We start from the raw sequence: 23302 nt of genomic DNA on the forward strand, positions 1-23302 counted from the left end.
CCACTCCTGGCCCCCAGTTCAATGTCTTTTGAATACCTCATGTCCCCTAACAGAAGAGTTTTAAGCATCACAAGTTGCTGCAAGTGGGCAACAGCCATTTCCTCTTTGCTCCTTTGTTTCTGTTCTGCACTGTGGTCTGCAGATGGGCAGTTTCTCCAGTCCCGTAACACACAATAGCACAGAGACTCTGAGGCCAACAATATCAGCACTAATTTTTGGTACTACTCATCATACTAGTAATTTTAGAAAACGGTTTTGCAGAAAGGGTTAAAGCTGAAAAATGCAGACCTGGGATGTGCAAAAATTAAAACCCTGTGAAGATGCATCTGAAGACTGAGAAAGGACAAAAATGCAAACTACTAGTTTTTCTTAATGTGCCTGCACTTCACCAAGCTGAGGAGCATGGCATTAAGATTTTGGTAATTAGAAGTTTAATTACTACACCAGGGACATAAAATTTTACTATTCTCCTCCCGTGAGACTCTCACTGACATCCATTAGAATTCTCCCATGAATGGAGCCCAGCCCACAGGCCTCGCTGTCACCTCGGCCCTGGTCTGTAGTTCAAACTGGAAGCTGGCCATGTCCACAGCTGGGAATTTCTGTCCAATTCATTCATGAGCATTTGCCAAATTATGTGCTATGCGTGGTGAAAAACTGCATAGTCTGACTGATTTCACACGTTCTTAACCTCCTCACACAGCATATCATAGTCTAGATTCCTGCAGGAGTTACAAGATATTAAACTCTCCACGTCTGCTTTGCCATTTGCCTGTCCTGCATACCCAAGCATATTAATTACAGGGATCTGAACAGAATTAAATAATTGAGTGACAATACTCACAGATATTGTGGATACTTCATAGAAAGAATAAAAAAATTTATTAACATCTTAACAACAACTGAAAAATGACCCCCACAATTGCTCTTTATAAAACACTGTGAAACTATCAAGCTGCTATTTCCAGCTTCTTACCTCTGTCCCTGATGAGGGTTAAGAAACACTCAAAACTATCAATGCTCTGAAATAAAACTGTGCTAAGTTTTCCAAACAACATTATTCTGTTTTAGTTACAAGAACCTGTTCATTCCTAACAGAAGTTAATCTTTCCAAGAGCGTACCTTGTAATCAGTGAAAACTGAAGAAAGATTTTCACAAAGGGAACTTCTTATGCATCTAACAACATACTGAAGGAGCACAGTATTGTCTAGACCTAGCTACTGAGAGCAGTACAGGAAAGTTTTCTGCACATTTTTCTCTCTCTCTACAGACAGGTAAACATTTTATCTCCTACATGAAAAACTAAACATGTCATATATTTTCTGAATGGCAAGGTCTGCAAAATTGCATTGTCTCTGTTGTACTTTATTTTTCAGAACATATTTTTTCATCTTTCCAGGCTTATTTCCATTCCACATTGGAGTTTTGTCCTATTTATCACATGGAATTTCTGTCACCAAAACGGTACTGAGAAGGTTGCTTTCTGGCATTCTGATACACATCAACACGACAAGATTTGTATGGTATTTCAAATGGACTCAGCACAAAAATGCAGAATATGTGACTTAACAGTACAGTTGTTTAAATTGCCTGCTGTTTTATCATGGTGATAGGAAGAATCACTATGTTGACAGAAACACCAGGTGCACCAGTTGTAACAAAACATCTCAGCAACATCGTGGGGAGCTTGCTTTCCTTGTTAATGGAACACAGGGCTGAGACTGCATCCTATCAGCATGGTATTTGGGAGATGGAGCCAAAACATTGCATAGATTTTGGCAAGTCCAAGTTAAGCTAGAAGGTCAATGATTAACCTCCGTCTGAAAAATAAAGCAATACTTGGTTTTGTGGTTTGGGTTTGTTTTTTTTTTTTTTCCTGGGGATGATCTAAGTGAAAATTCAAGGTGGCCTATAATGGAGAAAATAAAGCTGTCTCTAGAACATCCCAAACTTTGAAGCCATACAGATGACTAAGCGAATTTTGCCTTTCTGAATTTCTCAAACACAGTGTTAGCCACATCTGGTACCGCTTACAGAGGTGTGGGATTTAGCTGAAGTTTAGAAAGCCTCTGTCTAATTCCAAGGGAGATTAAGCTACAAAGGATTTTACAGAAAGTAATTAGCAAAAATGACTTAAGTTTCTCACCACCAGTTTTAGTTTGTCAAAGTCTTCCAAAATTGCACTTGCCACTAATACCGGAGTGACTGGAGGAACTCTGGCTTAGATCCCTCCTCTGAAACCTCATCGCTTCTTATCCAATATTTCAGCTATTGGAAAACAAAAGCAGCAAAATGCTGCTGAATTTGACCAGGTTGATAGCCTTGCAAATGGCAGAGCCATCCTGGCGAATACCATGTGGTGGAACCCACCATCTGCTTGAATTAGTGCCAACTGTTCTTCAAGAGAAATGTTGAGGTAAGGGGCTTTTAGTAGATAAATGCTACCCAATTGTCCGTATTGAATCTTCCATTTATTTAGAAAGAAAGCAGGTGAGATCTCTACAGAAGAATGATAGCCTGTGAAAACACAAGAGCATTTTTCTGTACAGGTGGCACAGCAGGAAGGCAGTCATCATATTCAATCCTCTCTCTTCCAGTAGCAACTTCCAGACAGGATGAGCAGTGGTATCAAAAAGTGTCTGCACCTGACCATGAAGCCAACTGCTGATCAGATTAATCAGATTAATGGCATGAACCTCAAGACTAGAGTGGCAACCCCCCCAAACAAAAAAACCCCAAAACACCAACAACCCCATCCATGAAAACCCTCCACAAACATCCCAGTGCTAGGATCATAGTGGCTTTCCAGATTCAGAGGCACAAAGGACACTTGCAATAAATAATACTGCTGCAACTGGGAAGAGACTTAGGCTGCCCCAAAAAAGTGAAAGATTTTTCACAGACTGTGAACTTATGCCACCATCTTCATCTTTCTTATGATGGAACAGTTGTAAAAACCCCAAGAACTTCTATACCCAAGAGAGCAGAAATTTTTAGCACAAAAAGCTCCAAAGAAGATGGAGAGCAGGACCAAAAGAGATGTGTTATTGGCATGCTTGTGAAGGTTGCTACAGGAGATCTAAACTAACACTACAGAACTGGGGAGCTCAGACAAGTATGAACTTTGTCAGAGGTCCCACTGATTTGCCACAAAAGTTGCAGGTGGAAAAAAAAAAAAGAATCCCTTAAAAACAACCTTGATTGAAGCCTCCATCGCATCATGCAGTTGTCAGAAACTAAACAAGTGGGTAAAAGCATGGCAAAAGCACTTCCCTCTAAGAGAACAATCAAAAGAGAAAGCAAGTTTTCTTTTTCAGTGGAAGAATGCATACATACAAATGGGAAGCCATATACAAGTTATTATCAAGACACAACTAAACCTTCGTGTGAGCAACTTATGTAGACTCTCAGTTCTGTGAAGGAAGTATCCTAAGTCAGGCATGTCTCAAGTGATTTTGAAGTTACTTTATTCTCAAGTGCTTTTCACTGGGTTTTTGGAGTAAGGAAACCTCTAAAGGACACAGAGATGGGACAGTATACTGTGAAGAAGGCAAAAAGAAACTCATACTACTTTTACAGAACATGAAGCAATGTGAAAAACGTCTCAATCAAGAACAGTAGATACACTCAATCAATGCACTTACATACGCTATCACCTGATGGAAGAAGTGGATTCTCTGTAAAAGGACAGAGTGTAGGTTTTGAGGCTGCAGTTTCCTCATTATCTAATGATGCCATTACAAAACATCTATGTAAGTCAGTGTGACAGTCTATATAGTCAGGGAAAAAAATACTGTTTCTGTGCTGCTATCTGCATTATCATCAATGTAAGTATTTAAAAAACATGACTTGGTTTCAAGCCTTGCTGTGAATCAGTAAGGCACAGTCTGAACACAGGGGAAACTGCCTTTATTAATTTGTGTTATTTTCAACAATGATTGATTTAACCATTAAAACCCAAAAGTCTTGACTATTTAATAACTACTGAAACATCCAGACCTTCCCAGCCCATTTCATATTCTCCTGAAGCCACTTTAGAGCAGATGTAAGCTCCAAGCTGTAAACTTCTTCCATATTAACATTCATTGTCATATGCTTAAGGAAAAGCTTTGGATCAGATATACGAGCAGCCTGGATCAGTCTCTCCACTGCTGCCTGGTAATCACTGCTATTCTGAACTGTCTGATGTGCACATCTGTAAGTGAATTTTCACAAACACAAAGTTAGGTACCATACAGGCTTTGTGTCACTTGCCTGATGCTTTATATTGGCAACAAGATTACAAAAACATTAAAATAATGTCTAAGGTTCACTTCACTTAGAACAGGCTATGTCCATTTCTAGACAAATTTTAGCTGATTATTCTAAATAATTAAAAAGTTAGGAAAAGTGCATTTTAAACATATTCTACAATAATGAAAAGTTGGGATTTAATGCTAGTGCAAAGTAGGTCTACAATAGTCACAGCATGTTTCATGAAGAAATGTTTGACTCTGTGCTGGAAAATTCAGTAAAGGAATGTGAACCATTTTATAAACTGGATATACCAAGAATTCATGCACATGCTTGACTCCAAAAGCGATTACTTATTTTTGGTGTGTAATCATGTTTGGAATAAGGATGTGCCCAAGTCACATGCCTACATTTTTGCAAAAGCAGAACTTACCAGTTAAACAAACAAGCGGAGGTACAATAGCATACACATGAAATGGAGGTAAAAAATTACTTGTTTATCAAAAGAACAAAATAAAAGAGATGTATTCCCTGGGAAGGAAGACAGGGTTCTCAAGTTTGAGATGCCCCTCCTCATATTTCTTAACAAATGTAGCCTTTCTATACAGTATCACATTTTGATGATGAGCCACTCAATTTCAAAGAAAAAGGGCTCTCGAAAAACAAAGTCTGGGTATAATCTAGTGACACTGGTTGGTGATGGACAAAAGGAAAAAGCAACAAAACATATTTTTATCTGAAGGTATGAAGTCTCACAGAAAGCAGGAAAAACTAAAAAAAAAAAAAAAAAAACAAAAAACAAAAAAACAAAAACAAAAACAAAAAACCCCCAAGATATCCACTATAATCAAGTAAAAGAGTTTTACACACTTTCCAAAAAACAGCCAAGAAATTTCAAGAGTTGCTATTTGAAAGGAGTAATATTTTGACAGCACCCTTCTGCTGCACTGCTTAAGCACAACACAAGGATCTATATACCAAGATATCAAGCTATCCTCGTTTTGAAAATACAGTACACTCTTAGTGGGATAGACATACTCAGGGAACACAGACCAGTATCACACTGGAACAATTGCTTTTCTGCTACACATATGTAAAAACTAATAATAATAATAACACCTCCTCATCCCCTTTACTGTTCTATAACCAGTTTAGAAACAAGGATTAAAACCAAGTTTAAACCCGAACATTCTCTTTCCCAGACAATGGAAAATAAGCTCTCTCATTTAATTACATGATCATATGGATAAATACCATCAAAATGACATATATCTGACAACAAACCTTTTCAGTATTATTTGAAGAGTCTGACTAGTAGCCATTGGACTTTGAATATCACTGGCATTTGAAACAAGAAATATTTCAATGGCCAACAGCATCTCGACCTCTGATAGATAAGACGGAATCGTCAGAAGTTTGTGAAACAAATGTCCCTGCAGTGGTGGTGCGTAGCAACCCAATGATAAAGCACCTGAGAGTAAATGCAAAAATGTATGGAATTAGGATTACCAATACTGAACATACATCTGTTTTCTTCAGTATGTGGCTAAGAATGTGGACGCCCCCCCCCAACCTCACAATGGATTTTACTGTTTCACCTGTGAAACGCACTGATTGAGAAGACAGCAAGTAGTATTCACTTACAATATTCACTGTGATAAAATGTTATTTTTATCAATTAATATTATCAGTGATGATTAAAAACCTCTGTCAGAAATTTGGAGACTCCAAGTGCGTAATAACGCCAAGTACGATTTAGGACAGGTCAGACAGAAGCTTTATTAACTATGATCACAGCGAGAAAATGTTTGAACAGCATCTCCCCCTTTACTCCCGTCTTCTGCCAAGTGACTCCAGAGACCTAACCTATGTAGCACTTCAGGAAAAAAAAACAAACCCCAACCAATTGCCATCCCCCAAACAAAAGGAAAAACAATAATTTCAGTGTTAACAAAGCTAAGTATCCCAGGAGGGCTGGACTCCTTGAGCAGCTTGCTCACCACCACAATTCCAAGGCAGAATGAAACAGTAAATAATGTGACAATACGGAGAGGTGGCTCTTGGTGGACCCTATCAGAGTGGCACACCCAGTATAATCTTAGCACAGAAATGGGGAGTTGAAAACAATCACAGACTTTTAGTGGAAAGGGATTTTCTTTTAGTTAGGATAAATTTCTTTGCCAGACCTCTCAGATCATAAATAATTTTATCACCACAGCTCTAAAGAGAAGTATAAAGCAATCTGATTTCCCTAGATGACAAAGTGAAGATGATGCACTTTCTAACCATTTAAAGGTTCACTTTTTTCTTTTTTAAATTCTGAAATGAAATGTAAAAATTTAATTTTATCAGAATTACATTTATTTCATGCCAGATAGTATGCACTGATTTGTATTTTCAACAGTTATTATTTCCCAATAAACATTTTAGTTACAAATAAATTCCTGATCCTAACACAGAAAGTACTGTTTTCTTATGAAGTATACTCTTGCCCATTTACCCCCAACATACTGAGCAAATGATATTGTTTAAGAAGCAACTTACTTTTGTAATAGGTCCTAGCTTTAGACCACAAAGAACTTCTTCCCAAAGCTGTAATTAATTGTCTAAGTAAAAAAAAATCAATAGCTATGTTTTTTGAAAGCATGAAGTCTACTGCAGAAGATGAGACCCCAAGGTTCTTGCTCTCAAAACAGGCACTTATAAGCTTGTTAAAAAGGCAGCTGTACTGAGAAACATCTACAGTATCTGAAATGAAATTGAGATTATGAATTATGTCAAATGCAAATCTAATTGAAGAAACATTTCTCATTTCTCATCAGTACCTAAATCAAGACGCTTGCTTCTATCTGTAAAATGGAACAAGGTTGAGGTAACCTATGATAATCCTTTACTCATCAAAAGTCTTTGCATAAAGTCCATTCCCATTGTGAAAGAGAAGTGCTAAGGTCCAAGTAATAATTTGCTGCCAAAACCAACAGGATCAGATAAAAATATATTCACTTGCCACGCCTATAAATACAATTCACCTGATCTTCTCAGACTTAAAATCTGCACCAACAGAAACACCTTTGGTGCTTCAAGTTCTGCTTCTCTTACTCTGAATTGTTCACTTCATCTGTCCCCTTCCTGGCAGGACTGAGGAGCCTTGCATCCACCTCATGCCTCAAAAGCCTAGATCCTTTTAGGATTCTCTGAGTAGATGGCCTTCCAACTAAGCTCTCCTAATATACCTAAAAGCACACACTAGCAATAGCACTGAGACCTGCTCACAGGAATCAGGTTTCCTTAGTGGAGCCTTAAGTAACTAGACATCTCACCTTGAAGTGCACATCAAAAACTTGTTAGATAAATTGAGCCCAGAATAGTACTCAGTCCTTATGGTATGTAAAAGAAGCTTAGCCTACCTAGCTAAGTTATAGAAAAAACAATGCATTCATCGCCTCAATGATATCTCTGTTTTATCTTATTGTATAGACTGTGTATAATCCTTAAAAATTTAGTGGGTCTTTCCTTTTACCTTGTGTAACTAAGCCAATTGGAAAAGTGTTCAGGTGTATAAACTCTGTGTGTGTGCATGTACATGCATGTGTGTGCGTGCAGCAAGAGGTGCAAAGTACTATACATATTTTAACTGACACTACACACATTGGGAGGAGGGGGAAAGGGTTTCATCTAAAACTATCTAAAACTGTCTTATTTGTCCAACAAATTTTAGCCTGAAAACAAACAAAAAGAACAGTACAGAATCATCTGCTGAATTTTTAGCTCTTAACACAGTACCTTTTTCTTTACTTACCAGAATGATTTTGAAAACCTGGTAAGTTCTGCAGAACTTCCAATGCCTGCCTGTATAAACTCTTCCTCAAGTATTTGTGCACTAGTGTACATAACAGATTATGTCGACTGAGGATGTCCATTTTATCACAGGGCCACAACGGTGTATTTGTGATCCACTCTGACTCTGTGGCAAACAACAGTGCATTGTTAGTTCTCTGAGCTGAAACTGTTGGATGGTGAGACTTTTGGCCATTAAGAATATACTGTAAACTGCAGCAGAAAACAAGTTGCAGAATTTCTCAGAAAAAGCAGTTCTAGTTATGAATAATTTGGTCCTTATCACTAGTACTTCTCAGATGGATTCTCTGAACCTTTACATTATATATAACCCCTTTCATTAAATATCACAAAATTAAAATGGACTGCCAGTGGCATATATATGTGTGTATATAAGTATCTATATATCTGTGTATGTATATAAAACTGAACAGCAACATTTGATCATCAGTATTACTTTACAGAACACCTTTACTCATTTGTATTTCCTATTCTTGTTTATATTTCGTGTTTCATCCCTTTTCAGCAAATCAGAATTCCAAGAAGCCTGTAATTATGCATCATTTAATTGCAGAAATATTGCACTATTGTAAAGCTATTTTACTAAATGGGATACTTTGAGGTGTAAAGGAACACTGCACTGACCCAATCCTAAACATTTTTTGACACTGAATGTCACCTGGCTCAAAGGCAGTCTGCTAGGGGCAGGGTCACTTTCCAGGCTGCAGCCCTCTCTTACTACAGTAGGCTTTTGAGTAGAATGGTGTTGATGGCAGACTACTGTGACAACTTCTCCGAAAAAGATTTAGTGTTAGTTGTAATATTTTTTTATACATATTAAGAAGAAAACTAAGCAGTTAAGATGGATCACATTTTATTTTTGTTGTCCCAGTATTATTAACTTTATTTAAAAATAACCCCACAGAACAGCTTATAATTTTCACCTGAAAACTGCCCTAGGAGACTGTTCAAATTTAAGTCAAAATTCAGTTTGTTTTGAGACAAACTTACCTCTCAATACCCATGTTGCTCCATCCAAACTTCCTGTTTTAAGATAAATTTCTGCAGCTTTATTAACAATTTGGCATCTTGATGCTAACTTCTCTGCACCTATGAGTCCTTTCAAGACTGTAAAATGTATCTGTAGCTCATGCAATTTATCCAAAACCTTCCTTCCCTGGCATAAGAGGGAGGAGGGAAAGGGGGAAGGTCAGAGGAAGCAATCATATCAGTGGACGCAGAGTATTATTACATGAAATACAGCAGATTTAATTTGGTGATACAGATTTACAGGCATCAGTTTAGTTATCCAAAAGAAAGTCAAAACCTGAACCTGAACAATCAAGCTTCTAGGTTGCAAGACAAAGTTCTGATGGGCTCCATAGAAGGCTAATGCTCAGAAAGACACAATGAAATGCTTTGATCCAGCTGGACAATTAAGAAGTATTAAGATGGTGGGGAGGCAGGTAGAACATCTAACCATTTAACTAAAGAAATACAGTTTAACATATAGAAAGACTCATGACTTTCTAGATGAAAATCTAGAAATGACTCATTTCTTTTTCTGCCAGTCAGGTTCCTATAGTCCAGTATACCTTTATCCACTGGAGAACTTTGTGATAAGAATACATTACACTTATCCCAATCCTTCCAGTGAAAATTCTGTCTGCTTCATTATGTTGTGAATTTTTTGCTACTAAAAAGAAAAACAACACCACATTAAAAAAATGGTACATGATAATGCAGTTTTAAAGAGATTGCACACTTGAGAAACACTGTAATTGTGAAAATATTAAACATACTTGCCATTAAAAGTAGTAACTTCCTAAGTCTCAACACGGAAAGCAGGGTAAATAATTACAGTTTATTCAGAAACTATTTCACAGTACTTCATCCATGAGATGCTTGGACATGTAATGGCATAATTTAGTAATATCATTATTTGTACAGTAACCTTTGCATTTTGTGGGACCATGAAGAAATGCTGGCAATTACAGAACTGACTAATTACAAGTTTTTCCAACCATATTACACAACCACTTTGGAAGCACTGTTGGCATTCTAGAGCAGTGGTTTCCAAAGTAAGGCATGAGCACAACAATCCATCTGGGTGTGGGAAGAAAATATATTTTTGTACCATTAAAAAAAAAAAAAATATATTTTTAAAAGTGCTGTTTATTTCATATTATCTCTTATTTTTAATTTCTATTTTTGTGTATATTTTATAATATACTTAATACACTGTGTCACAACTGAAAGCTCTGATAGCCATTTCATAATATCGAAGTCTGTGGTCAGAAAGGTCATGTTACATATCTGGAATAAATATTCATCTTGTTTTAGTAGTTAATACAGATTGAAAAAGATCTGAGACATTAATTATAAAATGCTTTAATATCCCAATGACACTTTGCTGAGCCTCAGTTTTCTGGAAACTCCTTAGGAAGAAGGATACAGTTATGTAAATGAAGGGGCATAGAGTGGAAAGGAGTGAGAAAACCTGCAAGAACTCTAAGAGAACTAGAAGGTGTTGTGTTTCCAGCCCTCACATAAATGCTTGGTTCTTTAGAGAATGAAATAATTCTAAAATCCGTATTAAAAAAAATTAAAAAAAGTACAAATGACATACCTGATGTAACCCTGTTCACTGTGTTTTGAAATACACTAATACAGCCTTATTTACAGCTCTAAAGTTTATTTATGCTATTAAGAGTGTGACACTTCACATGATAATACTTAAATACATTTCCCTTTGTCCTCAGAAAACAACATTATTAAAAGACCACCAATTTTGGTCCTATTAAAAGACCACTAATACTGGTTTCTCGATTTCACAAAGCTCAAATGCTCTTCATTCAGAGCTTCCTTTAAGTGTAAGCACTGTGGATTTTACTTATACTAGAAAATGGCTTCTATTGAGCATTCTGGCTGGCTGAATTTGCTCCTCAAGAAATTCTTAATATTGTAACATATAAAATTAACTAATCAGAAAACAGTTTATGAATTTGGTTTTTTAGAACTTTAAAAACTCTACAAAGAATAGGGATGAACAAAACACATTTCTTGCATCTTAATTTTACCTGCATCAGCAAAGTCACAAAAAGGAACTTCTAGTCGGTCTGTCTCAGAGTCTTTGGTTAGTATTTCAGCAATACATAAAGATAATTTCTGAAGATCATCAAAATGTTCACAGCCAGTTCTCGCATTAACGAACAAAGCTCCCAGCTTGACCCAATCTTTTTTTTCCTTGCAATGCTGCAAAGGCGGCAAGGAGTAAATATAAGTCAACCTGCTTCCAGAACACTGAACAGAGAATATACTGAAATACGAGAGACAGACCTGGGATAGACTTAAAGCAGAAAAAAGATAACTGATGAAATGCTACTGCCAAGAACCTCCATGTTGAATATGGCACAGTTACATGTTTCCTATCTAGCATGGACTGCTAATCATGTTTGTCCCTCCGGAAATTAAAATTCTTTTTCCATCTATGTCACAGCCCCAATTGGGGAAGCTCATAACTTATTCATCCATTTACAAACTGTCATTCATCCAGTATTTTACTGTGTTTTTTTTTTTCCACAATGCATGCCAAGTTGATGGTTATTTTCTGTATGAATTAAGTCTTTTGCTTGTCAGATCACTTCATGATTGTGGTGTTAAAGGAGTAAAAAAAAATAAATCAGTCCTCGCCCTTCCCTTCTTAAATTTTCATCTCAGGATCTGTGTAGTAAGCATGGTAATGTGTAAACTTGTAATATATAAAATATTACAATTGTGCAGCATAAGTAATCTGCCCTTGAAAATGAAAGATGCAAGCCTCCAAGAATTTTTAATGACACTGGCTTATTCTTTAAAATACCTGCAAAGTATTTCCAATTACAGCCTTTTACAATTGTGCCTTTTTAAACTAGATATGAATTCTGTCTAGTAAATAATATATTCAGTATTTGTTTGGCAAGGAATGATGTACTGCTTCCAATTACAAACACAACAAATGTAAGGCCTGGGAAACAATTTTAAAGTTATAAAATCTTTGAATTAGGTACAAAACCAAGGTAAAAACTGCAAGCATGTAAACTAGAATACCATCATCACAAAAAAGCCACAGTTTTCTCCTGCATGTTAATCTTTCCCAAACATGGCTTTGCATAAAAATATTTTATTAAAATCTCAAGATACTTAATAATAAAGCCCACTCATTTAAAATGATGCAGAAATTGCTATTTTTGTAGGTTTTAAAGAAGTCACAGTTTAAGCATTCCAACAAGCTTGAAGAATGCATGTATTGTACCTGAATTTCAGCCACTGCCAAGTTGAAGTCAAAAACCCAGTTCTTTTCAAAATGTCTTTCCTGAAATCTTCTGTAAGAAAAAAATATTAATACTTAATTTTAATACACCCTATTGAACAAAACTATGCACTAGCAGGAGGCTATCAGTGAATTATCATACATGAACTAAAAACTGATGTGAATTTTGATCCTATTTACCACATACTATGCAAACTGGACGCTGAAAACAGACATTTGCAATCATGCAAAGGAAGCCAGTCTCAGTAGAAAGGTTAACTGAGAAGGTATGAATAAGACTTTCACTCCACTAAGTAAATGCAGAATTGGATTGCACGTATTTCTGACATATAGGCAAAAAAATTAATTACATGAAAGAAAATGGTATTCATCTTCAAATACCTGGGAGCATGATTACTTTATTCTGCTGCCACCACTGAATACATCTACCTGGTGCAAGCTACCATGTAGAGATACGTAACCTACATACAAATGAGCTAACACACGTAGCTGAAGCAGCACAGTTGCTCAGTCTTCATAGATACAGCCTGTTTCTCAGTTTGTGCTGAAAACATGCACATACTGAGGCAACCTGGAAGGGGGTCATTCCTCTGTGAATGAGATTCGTGATCAAAAAAGTGGTAAAAATTACCTCCAATGTGTGTGGTAAGTTCCATGGTCAGATCCGTGTCTGAAACTATGGCAAAAGTATGAAAAGCACCAAATAATTTCTACAATGCTTTCACATGAAACAGTGATGGCTTGTTTTCACACAGTAGAGGCTGCATATTTGGTTTCCTCTAAGAATGAGAGGTTGCTTTATGAATCTCAAATTTAGTTTCTCAGCTTGTGTGTGAGTGTATGATGCAGATAATGAGAAAAAGACAATCTTGTGGAGGTAATGGGGAGACATCAACATCAAGTTTTGGAAGAGATCTGGGCTATGACTTCACATTTTGCCCAGCACCACCCAGCAGTACTTAAAAAAATTACCCTCCTCCTTAGGAATGTTGGCACAAGTGTTTGTGTAGTTGCAGAGAAAATGAAACTAGAAAACTACTTCAGATTATAACTAATCCTCTTATTGCCTAAAAGGGTTGTTTATTGTAGAAGTAGTGCTTGCTTATGTAGGCCTAAATGATATATTAAACCACAATGTCTCTAATTTGACTGCAGTTATATAAACCTACAGCACAGCTAGCAACAGATTATACAATGATTATCAGTATGGAAAAAACTAATAATAACTGTGGTCAGAATCTAAGTTTTGAATTAATAATCCTTGATCTTTGAAGCACAGTAAACTGACAGCACTTTAAAATACAATTACACATGATATGACAGTATTTTCATCCGAAACACCCAATCTGCATTTCCTAATTGCCTTTTAAAGGCATACATGAGTTTATAAAAATAGAACCTAAAGAAGGAACTAGACAGATATAAAGTAGCTCCTTAAAGACATACCTGGGTTTTATGTTCAAAACAGTATTTAGTTCCTGACTGGAAACTTTCAATTGGTGAAGGAACTTAATAATACAGTCAAAATGTGCAGACTCAAGGAACATACCAGCACCAATGAGCTGTAATAGCAAACAGGGGGAAGAAAAGTAGGCATACAAAGAACTGTGATCACTTACATATTTCAAGAGGCAAGTGGCAAATAACAGTGGGAAAAACATGTGATTGAATCTCAGTCAAAAAACAAGGGAGAAATAGAAGCATGCACCATAAATTCAGCTAGTCATAATGTAACTTAAAAAAAAAAGTACTGAAATAATATTGAAGTGATATGGTTGAATTTTAAAACAGGCGAAGTTATTTCAGAAATTCCAACAAGTAGCAGCAGTACAATCAAACTCATACCTTACAAAAGGTACTGATTAACGTAGGCACAGCGTCTCTTATATTCAAAGAAGCCACATGCTCAAAAACTTTGAGAAGAACATCTACAGCCGGCTAATTTAGACAGAAGAGCACAATCAGTTTTGCAACTCTGTTCAATTAGAAAGCTTAGAGTTTTTATAATATAATTTTTTTTGATTGCTCTTTTTACCCTCCCCAAGATTCGACTACCAGAGTAAAATCAAACTTACTACTACAAGTGGCACAGTACTCAAAAAACTAAGAAACGATGGATCAGGGGTTTAAAAAAAATGTAATTTTTTATATTACATATATATACAATATATTTTTACATATTTGTGTAAGATCACCTACCAGTGTACTGATTTGTACAGTTACATTCAATATCTGAAATACTTCATGCAACAAACATTTCTTGAGTAGAGAAACCAGAAGATCATTCAGCACTTGAGAAGCAAAATACACACCAGGAGTAACTTCTCTGTAATATTTCACAAATATTTGGACTGAAAAAGCAATTAAATTAATTTCATTTTGGGGTAAACTGATGCTAACTATTCAAATAAGTTATTTAAGTTATTTAATTTTAAATGCAGTGTAACAACCCTTTATTATACAGGATATTATGGGACAGGGATAGGGAGAAAAATAGGTGAAAGAATCCAGTTTGAATACAGTGTTAACCTTGCTAGACCCAGACTGACTATTCTGAAACATCTCATGTCACTGAGTTGAACACCATAAGCCCTTTAAGTTTCAAGGAAGCTCAGCTAATTTGGTGCAGCACCAGAAAAATGCACAAGACCAGGTTAGATTTGGTAGTATCATCAAGGTAGTAAGGCCTTTCAAGACATGAAGCTTTAGAAAGTGAAGTGCAGTGTTATCACAGTGGATGGTTTTACAATCTGTTCCAGTCCTAGCCTTGGTAGAGACGTACTGTGTAGCCTGCTGGTACCCAGTGTTATTTCCATTTACAATGCTCAGTATTTCAGTATGGGAACATACTACACAGGGTGCGACTGGATCCCGTGTTCACATTGTGCTATGCTCTAATAAGATTTCATAAACTTAAGACTGCTTAGGACAGGTACAGAAGGCATGACAGACCAGACTGAAATTCAGTCCTTTGTGACTGAACTCAAAAGCTCACATGGATCTGGATCAACTACAGCCTCTAAAATGTGTTAATCATAGTTGTTTGCGTGTAAGGTAATGTGAAAGGCCTTTACTAAAGCTGTTTGGGTGCACTTCATTTCAAGAGCTTAATTCCAAAGTTTTGGGATTTGTAATGTTTTGCCAGGGTGTTCAAAGGCACCTTAACAAAACTTCATTATGTTAAACTTCCCCCCTTCCCCAGTTACTCATTTCTGCTCTCAAGTCTAGTTCCATTCAGGCTGAATTAATTTTCTGTGGATGTAAGATTTATAATGATCTCACAAGATGACTGTGTATCTAAATACCAAGCTTCAATGAGCAACTAGAACAAGAGAACATGTGGATTGAATACATTCCTTCAAAACCAGCATTTCTCACTCTCTGCTGAGAGCGTATTTAATTAGTTTTAAATAAGCTAAGTATTAAAGATCCATCAAAAGCTACTACATCATACCTGCACGTTTTAGAAGGCCCGATTCTTTGATAGTAATGTATGTTCTAAGTATTGTCATGCAAACCTAGAAAAAGGGGGAAAAAAATCCATAGTAAAATGTTACTTCAGTTTATGCCAAAGAACTACTCACAAACATGAGATCTATAAGGAAACAAACTTCACATTGCTTCTGTTTAACCCACAGATGCTGACAAATGGTGTAAGAAAGTAATTCAGTCTGTAGGCAAAAGCACTGTTAAAAGGACATAAGGTAGATGAAATGTTTGAAAAAGGAGCTGCTGAGACAAATGTGTGTGTGTGTGTGTTTGTACACACTCACAGCAAACAAAAAAAAGAATTAGAAAACAGTTACTTTGGAATTAGCATAGATGTGGCATACTGTAAACAGAGAAAGGGAAGCAAAAAGGTGAAAATGGGATAAACAAAAATTACATTAATGTATAAACTAAGAAGTCAAAGAATCATCTAGAAGTGAAGCTGGTAAGACTGACAGTCACAAAGAATTACTCATAAGAACATAAAAGAAAAAACTCAGAACTATGGTTCTTATATAGCAAATGAATTATCATCAAAGCAGAATATACTGGCCTGTGGCCAAGACATTTTTCCTTTTTTAAAATCATTAACCTGTTCAGATCATCAAGTCAAAGAACACGAAGACCATATATGTAAGTATGTTGAATATAAATAAAGCTTACTGTTTTCATTTTGAAACATCATGTTGTTGAACTATCGTCTAAGATACACCTTTCAGGAAATCATAATTAATACATATGAAGTGTCACTTGGCAGTGAGTTAACTCATTTAATCCAAACCTACAATCCCAGGTGGCTGAGGGCATTTCCAAAACAAGCTTTAGCACATGCTTACAGTACGTAAATTAGTTTGCTTTCTTTTGCAACCTGTTTTCCTCCTTCTTTGGACTGACTCCCGAAAAAAACCTAAGATTGCATCTGGAGCCCTGACTGTTCCAAGTATTAGTGAAATTGCTTGGAAAATCCAGTTGTAGTAATATTTAATCATGGGACATGTTACGTTACATTTATAAAAGAAAGTAAATGTGTTATTCATTTACAGCTTCTCTAGGAGGCTTCAGTTGATTTAGTTGTTTCAATTTTAAAAGGTGTAACAAACCTACAGACCATGTAAAAATGTGAGAATCTCTAACAGATTTCAAATTGAAGTACATAAAAGAGACAATTCCTATTTTCTAAAGGTGGTATAGATGACACTATTCTGTCACCTATCAGTTGATTCCACAACTCATTTACATGACAATTTAATAAAAAGCATAATAAAGGGCAGTTTATCTTATACAAGCAGCTGACTACGCACAGTTCTACTGTAGTAACACAAAGGTGCTTAAATCAGAAAAACAAGCACCAGAATTTATAAAGTCCTTCAGCATCACCTAGTTTGCAATCTTAATGTTTAATAAGGGGTAAAAACCTCATGCTGCAGCCTTTTGCTCAGTGAGATCAAAACCAGGATCCTTTTTACAAGAGATTCTGTTTAAGAACCCTGTGGCATCTTTGAGACACACACTCCATGTTAAATGTGGCCGAAACTAACCAACAGGTTAAAAAACTATTTAAAGGCAGTTAGAGACAGTAGTAACAGGATAGTGCAACTTTTAGGTCTCATTTCTTTAGGAAGCCAGATTAAAAAATCAAAACAAAACCAAATCACACAAACAAAAAATCCTCCAAAACAAAGCCCCCCACAACACCCAAACCCCAAACAAATAAACCCTAAACCACAACAGAAGCATACACCCAAGGTCCTGAAGTTGCAAGGTGACATTAATGAAGACACATATCTTCTTATTTTATATGGTGTTTCCAGTTAGAGGTTCAAGAAGTCACAAAAAGTAAACATTTCTTTTGTGGCTATGAGTCCAAAAGGGTTAATGAGCAAGGTACACAAAGCTAAAATAAAATCCAAGAAATATAGTTTGCATGAAGATGTGTTTTCAAACCACTTATGCAACTGCACAATTATCTATGCTACAGTCTGAAGTGTCATTCAAGCCAAACTGCATTTCCTATCTTTTCAATTTACGCCCATTGCCTCTTATGCTTTGACTGGGTCCCACTGACAAAGAGTCTGGTTTCATCTTATTTACCTCCCTCACCTCTATCTGATACTGATACACATTGTTAAGACCCTCCCCTTTAAATAATTTGTGGAGTACTTAAAACACAGCCTTACTAGTTTGGTTTACTTTGCCTAATACAAAAGAGATTTCACTGTTTGAAATTAAAGACATCTTAAAAAAACCCCCAAAAACCTGGTAACTTGTAGAACTTGCTGAAGAGTGTGCTGACTTTCAAAACATACGTTTTTATGAATGAAATCACTGCGGTGTTGCATGATCGGCCACAACTGTGAAGAGTGAAATTCTAGTAAGTTATGCCTTAAAACATCAAACAGTTACTTAATGAAAAGGAAGGAGTATCCATTATGGGGAAAAGTACTTCTCTCTGAAAATTCCTGTAACTATCATCACTGAAAACGCTGTACTAAGGAACTGGTCTGCGTAACAGTTCCTAAAGAGATTTATTTCCCCTGCATTTGATGAAGATGTTGTCACTGCTTTACCTGTCTTCCATTTATGTACTTTGGTGCCACCATGAGGTGCTTGGCCTACTATAGTTTTTAAATGGACAATTCTAAAAACAAACAAAATAAACGCATCCTGAAGTAGACTTCGAGACTACCAGGAAAGTCAGGCTAGGTTTGGTGGGCAGAACACTAAGTGTGCTGGAGTGCTGCACCACAAGTAAAATAAAATAGATTTTTAATAGTTTTAGGCATATAATTCCTTAATGTGCCTGTATATAATGAATCATCATAATTCATACAAACTAGCTGAAAATTATTTATATTCTCTATAGCCTTCACAACTGAGTAAAAGGGAAAATGTCCCATACAGAATTACTGTTAAATGATCTGAGTATTTTTAACCTGTCATACAAATTTTCAAAGGGGTTACAAAGCACTAGAAAAACATCTCTTTTTTGAGATTTAAAAAGGAAAAAAAAACCACTCAGAAAAATAAAACCAAATTACAATGATGTATTTTAAAAATTGACACAGCATATTTAAGATATCAAGGACATGGATAAGCTCCATTAGATGTTACTTTTTAAAAAGTATGTCTAACAAGTTCACGACAAGTTATTTTTTTACGTTTTGATTGTGTAATTTTTACTTACTGACACCAATGATGAAACTGTACTTGTATCAATAAGATGGTAGATGAGAAATAAATCTCGAAAGACCTGATCAGGACAAGTTTAGGCATTTTTGTTTTTGTTTAGTTGTTTTATTACTTCCGAGTGATTTACAGAACCATCTAAGTCTTGGTTTTATACAGCCAAAATCTTACATGACAGCACAATTAGCTTGTCTTACACAGTTCTAAGTATTAGAGTCATAATTTCTTTGTTAAATGGTTTGAAAACACACCTACTTTGACCACATCTGGAAAAATATTTTTGCTTGTAAATATAATGAGAATTATTGCTACATTTAAAGAGATTACGGCATCTTTAAACAAACATGCTGCTGGTTATTTACTTGCAGAAAGTAATATACCATAGATGGTGTTTGACTTTAAGAATACATACAAAGTCTGGGTTTGCTTACAGGTGTCCAATACTAGGGACAGAAATGCAGAAATGTCTCAGAATCTCCCCATTCTACTACTCTGTATTTGTACAGCCTAATACTTACTCTTTCACCGTTTTCTTAAAAAGACTACAAGTTCAAAATTCTACCTTAAAAAAAAAAAGAACACAAAAAAAACCAACCAAACAAAAAACCCACAAGACCAAAAATCAAAACTTCACAAGACTTGAGAGGAAGAATTTCTGAATTTTTGATATATCAATCTCTGAAATTTGTTCCCTTTCCGTATATAAATGAACAAAGAAGATGTTGTTTTGCATTTAAAAAGTGTTCATGCTTACAATCTTTCTTTTTTTCTATGAAGCTCTTTACCTTTTCATCTCCTTGTTCAGGAACATGCCAAAACCAACATTTTGCTCTTTCACAGCCCCGCAAAGTCATGAAATAAAATCTGCAATATTTACGGGGCAATTCAATCATCTCGAGGATCTGTTGGACTGAATGAGAAGCCTGAAATAAAATGAAATTAAAACAAGCAGAATAAAAGCCACAGACAATATATTTTTTTTGAAAGCAAACACACAGATTTTCTTGAGAATTTCAAAATAGCTACAAATTACAAACAAAAGCAAAAAATGTGTGATCTACAACTAAACCTTTGAAACAACCCTCATTTGTATACTGTATTTGCAGCATGTCAAAGCAGACCAAGAACAGTCCTTTGTCATGTGTTAGTGTCTAATACAACAAAAATCTGTCGTGAAGACTACAGAGAGAGAGAATGCAAGAACTGCCAAATGAGACAGAGTAGAGAGGATGAGGAAACATGACAAACTCCTGCATGGCTCTGAATATGAGTCTGAGGATTCTGGGGCATCAAATTCCTTCACCATGCCCAGCATAATGGATAATGCAGCCTGTTTGAAACGTGATAAACCTTGTCTGCTTTTCAGTTCTACAAAAACAAGTCAAAAAAGCATTATCTGATTTTGCTTAAGCTGGAAGTATAAATCTACAAAGCTCAACTGTGAATAGCTGTCCCCTCATCATTGATTTTGTTCTCAGAAATTGTACTTACTCCGTGTTAACATCTTTAGAGGAGTAGAAACATAAACGTACATAGATTCATAATTTCTGACTAGATACGTGGAGAGTTGTCTGAATATCCATAACAAAATTAGTGCCAGAGGATCAGAGATCATTAAGGATTTAACAACTCACAATTGCATTTTTTTCCATCTTCCATGTCTCAAAATCTCCAGAATTTTGCAATGGCAGTGAAAGACTTTTTCCTGAAAATCTGTAATCTAAAAATTAGGATGAGGGCAATAAATGGATCAGGTAATAAAATAAATCATACTGAAATCACTCTCATTTATCTTTATTTCCCTTATATTTATAGTTCGTTCAAATCACAGCAATGATTAATGAAGATTTGATTAATACAATCTAAAGCCAGTCATTTGTTACGGTTTTCTTAATTATCCTAAAATTGAGACTTTACACAAACTTCAAGAGTAAACACATTTAAATTAAAAACTCTGCATTTTTATCTAGGGTTTTAATCTAGTTTACAGAGAGAAGGAAATAAATTGAATTAAAATATCCAGAAGTTTTAATTTGAAAAGGAGAAAAAAACACAACCAAACCCACTTTATCAGTCATCTTTGCATTCCCACATCACTAGTCATAAAGTTAAACTACTTTTCCAAAACTGAAACAAAATCTTTCATACTGTCTGTTTTAAGCAGCACAGTATCAAGCTTAAGACCAATGTAAGTTACTGGTTTCTTAACTGTAAAACTTGTTTTTAGAACTATTATTGATAACAGATCTCTTTCTCTGAAAAATAAATAGTGTTAATGGAAGATAAAAGTTCGTATTTTCAACTCCACTTCTAAAGAGAAACAAGAGCTTCTGAATGCCTTGCTTTCTAGGGTTTCCATCTGGCCCCTTCAAAGAAGAGGTTATTCAAAAGGCAGGGTGTGCTTAGCCCTTTCTGACAAACTACAGTTACTAAAGAGCATCCATCCAATGATGGTGCATATCGTACTCCAGACTTGCACTAGGTACACGGTTCTTAATCTGCATGTCTTTCTAAAGAGGGAGGCTATGACACTATAGGAAGGAGAAATATAATGTACAACAATTAACTATCTGAATGTCATGTACTGTCACAGCTGTGTAACTTTGTGCAGTGATGGTGGGCAACTTGGTAAATTCAGGTTTGGATGAATTTCGCGATAGGCAAAAGACCTTGGATAGAGTCAGTCACTAGCTACAGAACAAAGCCACTGGGAACTTGATCTTAGAGGTCTTTCCTTCAGATTCTTGCCATCCCCACGGCACAGAGTTTACGACCAGGTATTTTCAAGTTTGTACTCTCCCTGCCAACTGTACGCCACATTTGTACGGAAGCAGGCACTAAAGTGAACTAGCCAATCCTGCCTGGACATTTCTAAGGGGAAAAAGGTTGTTTTACCCTCTCCTAGCACAGAAACTCTTGCTTTAAAATGATTTTAAGAAGGAAGATTTAGAAGACCTCTTCATAAGGTGTATACACTTTTAAGGCCAAAGACATGAGCAATTTCAAACTACTGCAGTCTAGAGACATATTTCACAGTTGCTTTTTATAGTGTCTATGTTTCTTGCACTTCCTCAAAATATTGTTAGACATAGTGATAAAGTCGTTCTACAAGCTCAGACTGGCAGTATAATTTGAAACTAAGCAAGAGCCTCTATCAGTGAGCTCAATTCTGGAAATCCATGTTTACAAACATTCATGTTAACCAATAATTCTAAAAACATTAATTCCCAAAACAGCTGATGCAAAGAAACAGAATGTAGTATCTATTCATAAGCAATCAATTCCTGTTTTTCTCTATCTTGTACACCAAATGAAACTATGCTTTTTATGTAAGGCGTAATGTTAAGAGTTATTCTGTGCAGAGAAAAAGAGAAGGGAACTTTGACTACAGTTCCATTAAATTATTATTTCTCTGGTGGCAGGCACACTTTTAAGAAGTACCTGTCCCAGGTGTGAAATATTCCAGGTAAAAATTAAGTACTGCTTATTAAATCTAGGATCATTTCCTTGATCCAGACTAGTGAATGTCTTGCAAACATTTGAATTGGCATAAACAGCGAAGTTCTGACCTTTGGCAAGCTGGGCAAATCCCTTAACCAAGTTTTGCCTACAGATAACAACCAATCAAGAAAATCTGCAGTCACGTTCCCTGTACCATTTAAGTATCAGAGAACCATAAATACCAACAGAGAATGACTGCTATTTGACCCTACCAAATAGGATCCTACTAAAAATCCCAATCCAACCCAAAAAACCTGACTAACCTCTCATGTGAGAGCTTGCATTTCTGCTTCTATGTATGCAAACTAAACTAAACTCCAGCCAGTGCCTTCAGGAATTGAAGAAATTCCTTAAGATTTTATAGGTAAATAAAACACACATAAAAATAAATTCTGGAAGGTTCACCAAAGCAGCATACGTTACCATTTGTCTGGGCTTTCATCTCTGTAGTTTCACTGAGGACATTTATTTTCGGGGCAGGCAGTGGCAATCCTGATAGCAATCCACAGTTCGCAAGGTCTTTGTATTTACAGTCACTGCCGAGTATTGAAAAACAAAAGTCTGTTTAGCCAAATTAAACAGGTGCTTCTCCCATATACTAAAAAACTAAAAAAAGGAGGAATAAGCACATAAAAGTTGAGAATTACTTCCAACAATTGACACAACACTTCAAAACTTGATGTAAATTTAAATAGTAGCAGTACCAACAACTTTCCTTTCATTACTCTCATTGCCTGGTCCAA

The 23302-nt window shown here is 35.9% G+C and overlaps 1 protein-coding gene across 1 annotated transcript in view; it reads right to left on the reverse strand.

Moving 5' to 3' along the window:
- Window positions 1-3982: 3982 nt before the first annotated feature.
- TOPAZ1 (testis and ovary specific TOPAZ 1) overlaps window positions 3983-23302 on the reverse strand; it is a gene marked incomplete at both ends in the record, with an annotated part of 36141 nt that continues 16821 nt past the window's right edge. The window contains 15 exons of the mRNA XM_080611453.1: window positions 3983-4196; window positions 5519-5705; window positions 6779-6982; window positions 8034-8198; window positions 9083-9248; window positions 9667-9767; window positions 11152-11326; window positions 12366-12435; window positions 13830-13945; window positions 14229-14321; window positions 14583-14734; window positions 15838-15901; window positions 19844-19981; window positions 20693-20763; window positions 22983-23095. Coding sequence (XP_080467579.1) covers window positions 3983-4196; window positions 5519-5705; window positions 6779-6982; window positions 8034-8198; window positions 9083-9248; window positions 9667-9767; window positions 11152-11326; window positions 12366-12435; window positions 13830-13945; window positions 14229-14321; window positions 14583-14734; window positions 15838-15901; window positions 19844-19981; window positions 20693-20763; window positions 22983-23095 — 2029 coding nt within the window. The remainder of the gene's footprint in view (window positions 4197-5518; window positions 5706-6778; window positions 6983-8033; window positions 8199-9082; window positions 9249-9666; window positions 9768-11151; window positions 11327-12365; window positions 12436-13829; window positions 13946-14228; window positions 14322-14582; window positions 14735-15837; window positions 15902-19843; window positions 19982-20692; window positions 20764-22982; window positions 23096-23302) is intronic.

The sequence above is a fragment of the Psittacula echo genome, assembly GCF_963264785.1.
Source record: "Psittacula echo genome assembly, chromosome: 2".
In the NCBI taxonomy this organism is placed as follows: Eukaryota; Metazoa; Chordata; class Aves; order Psittaciformes; family Psittacidae; genus Psittacula; species Psittacula echo.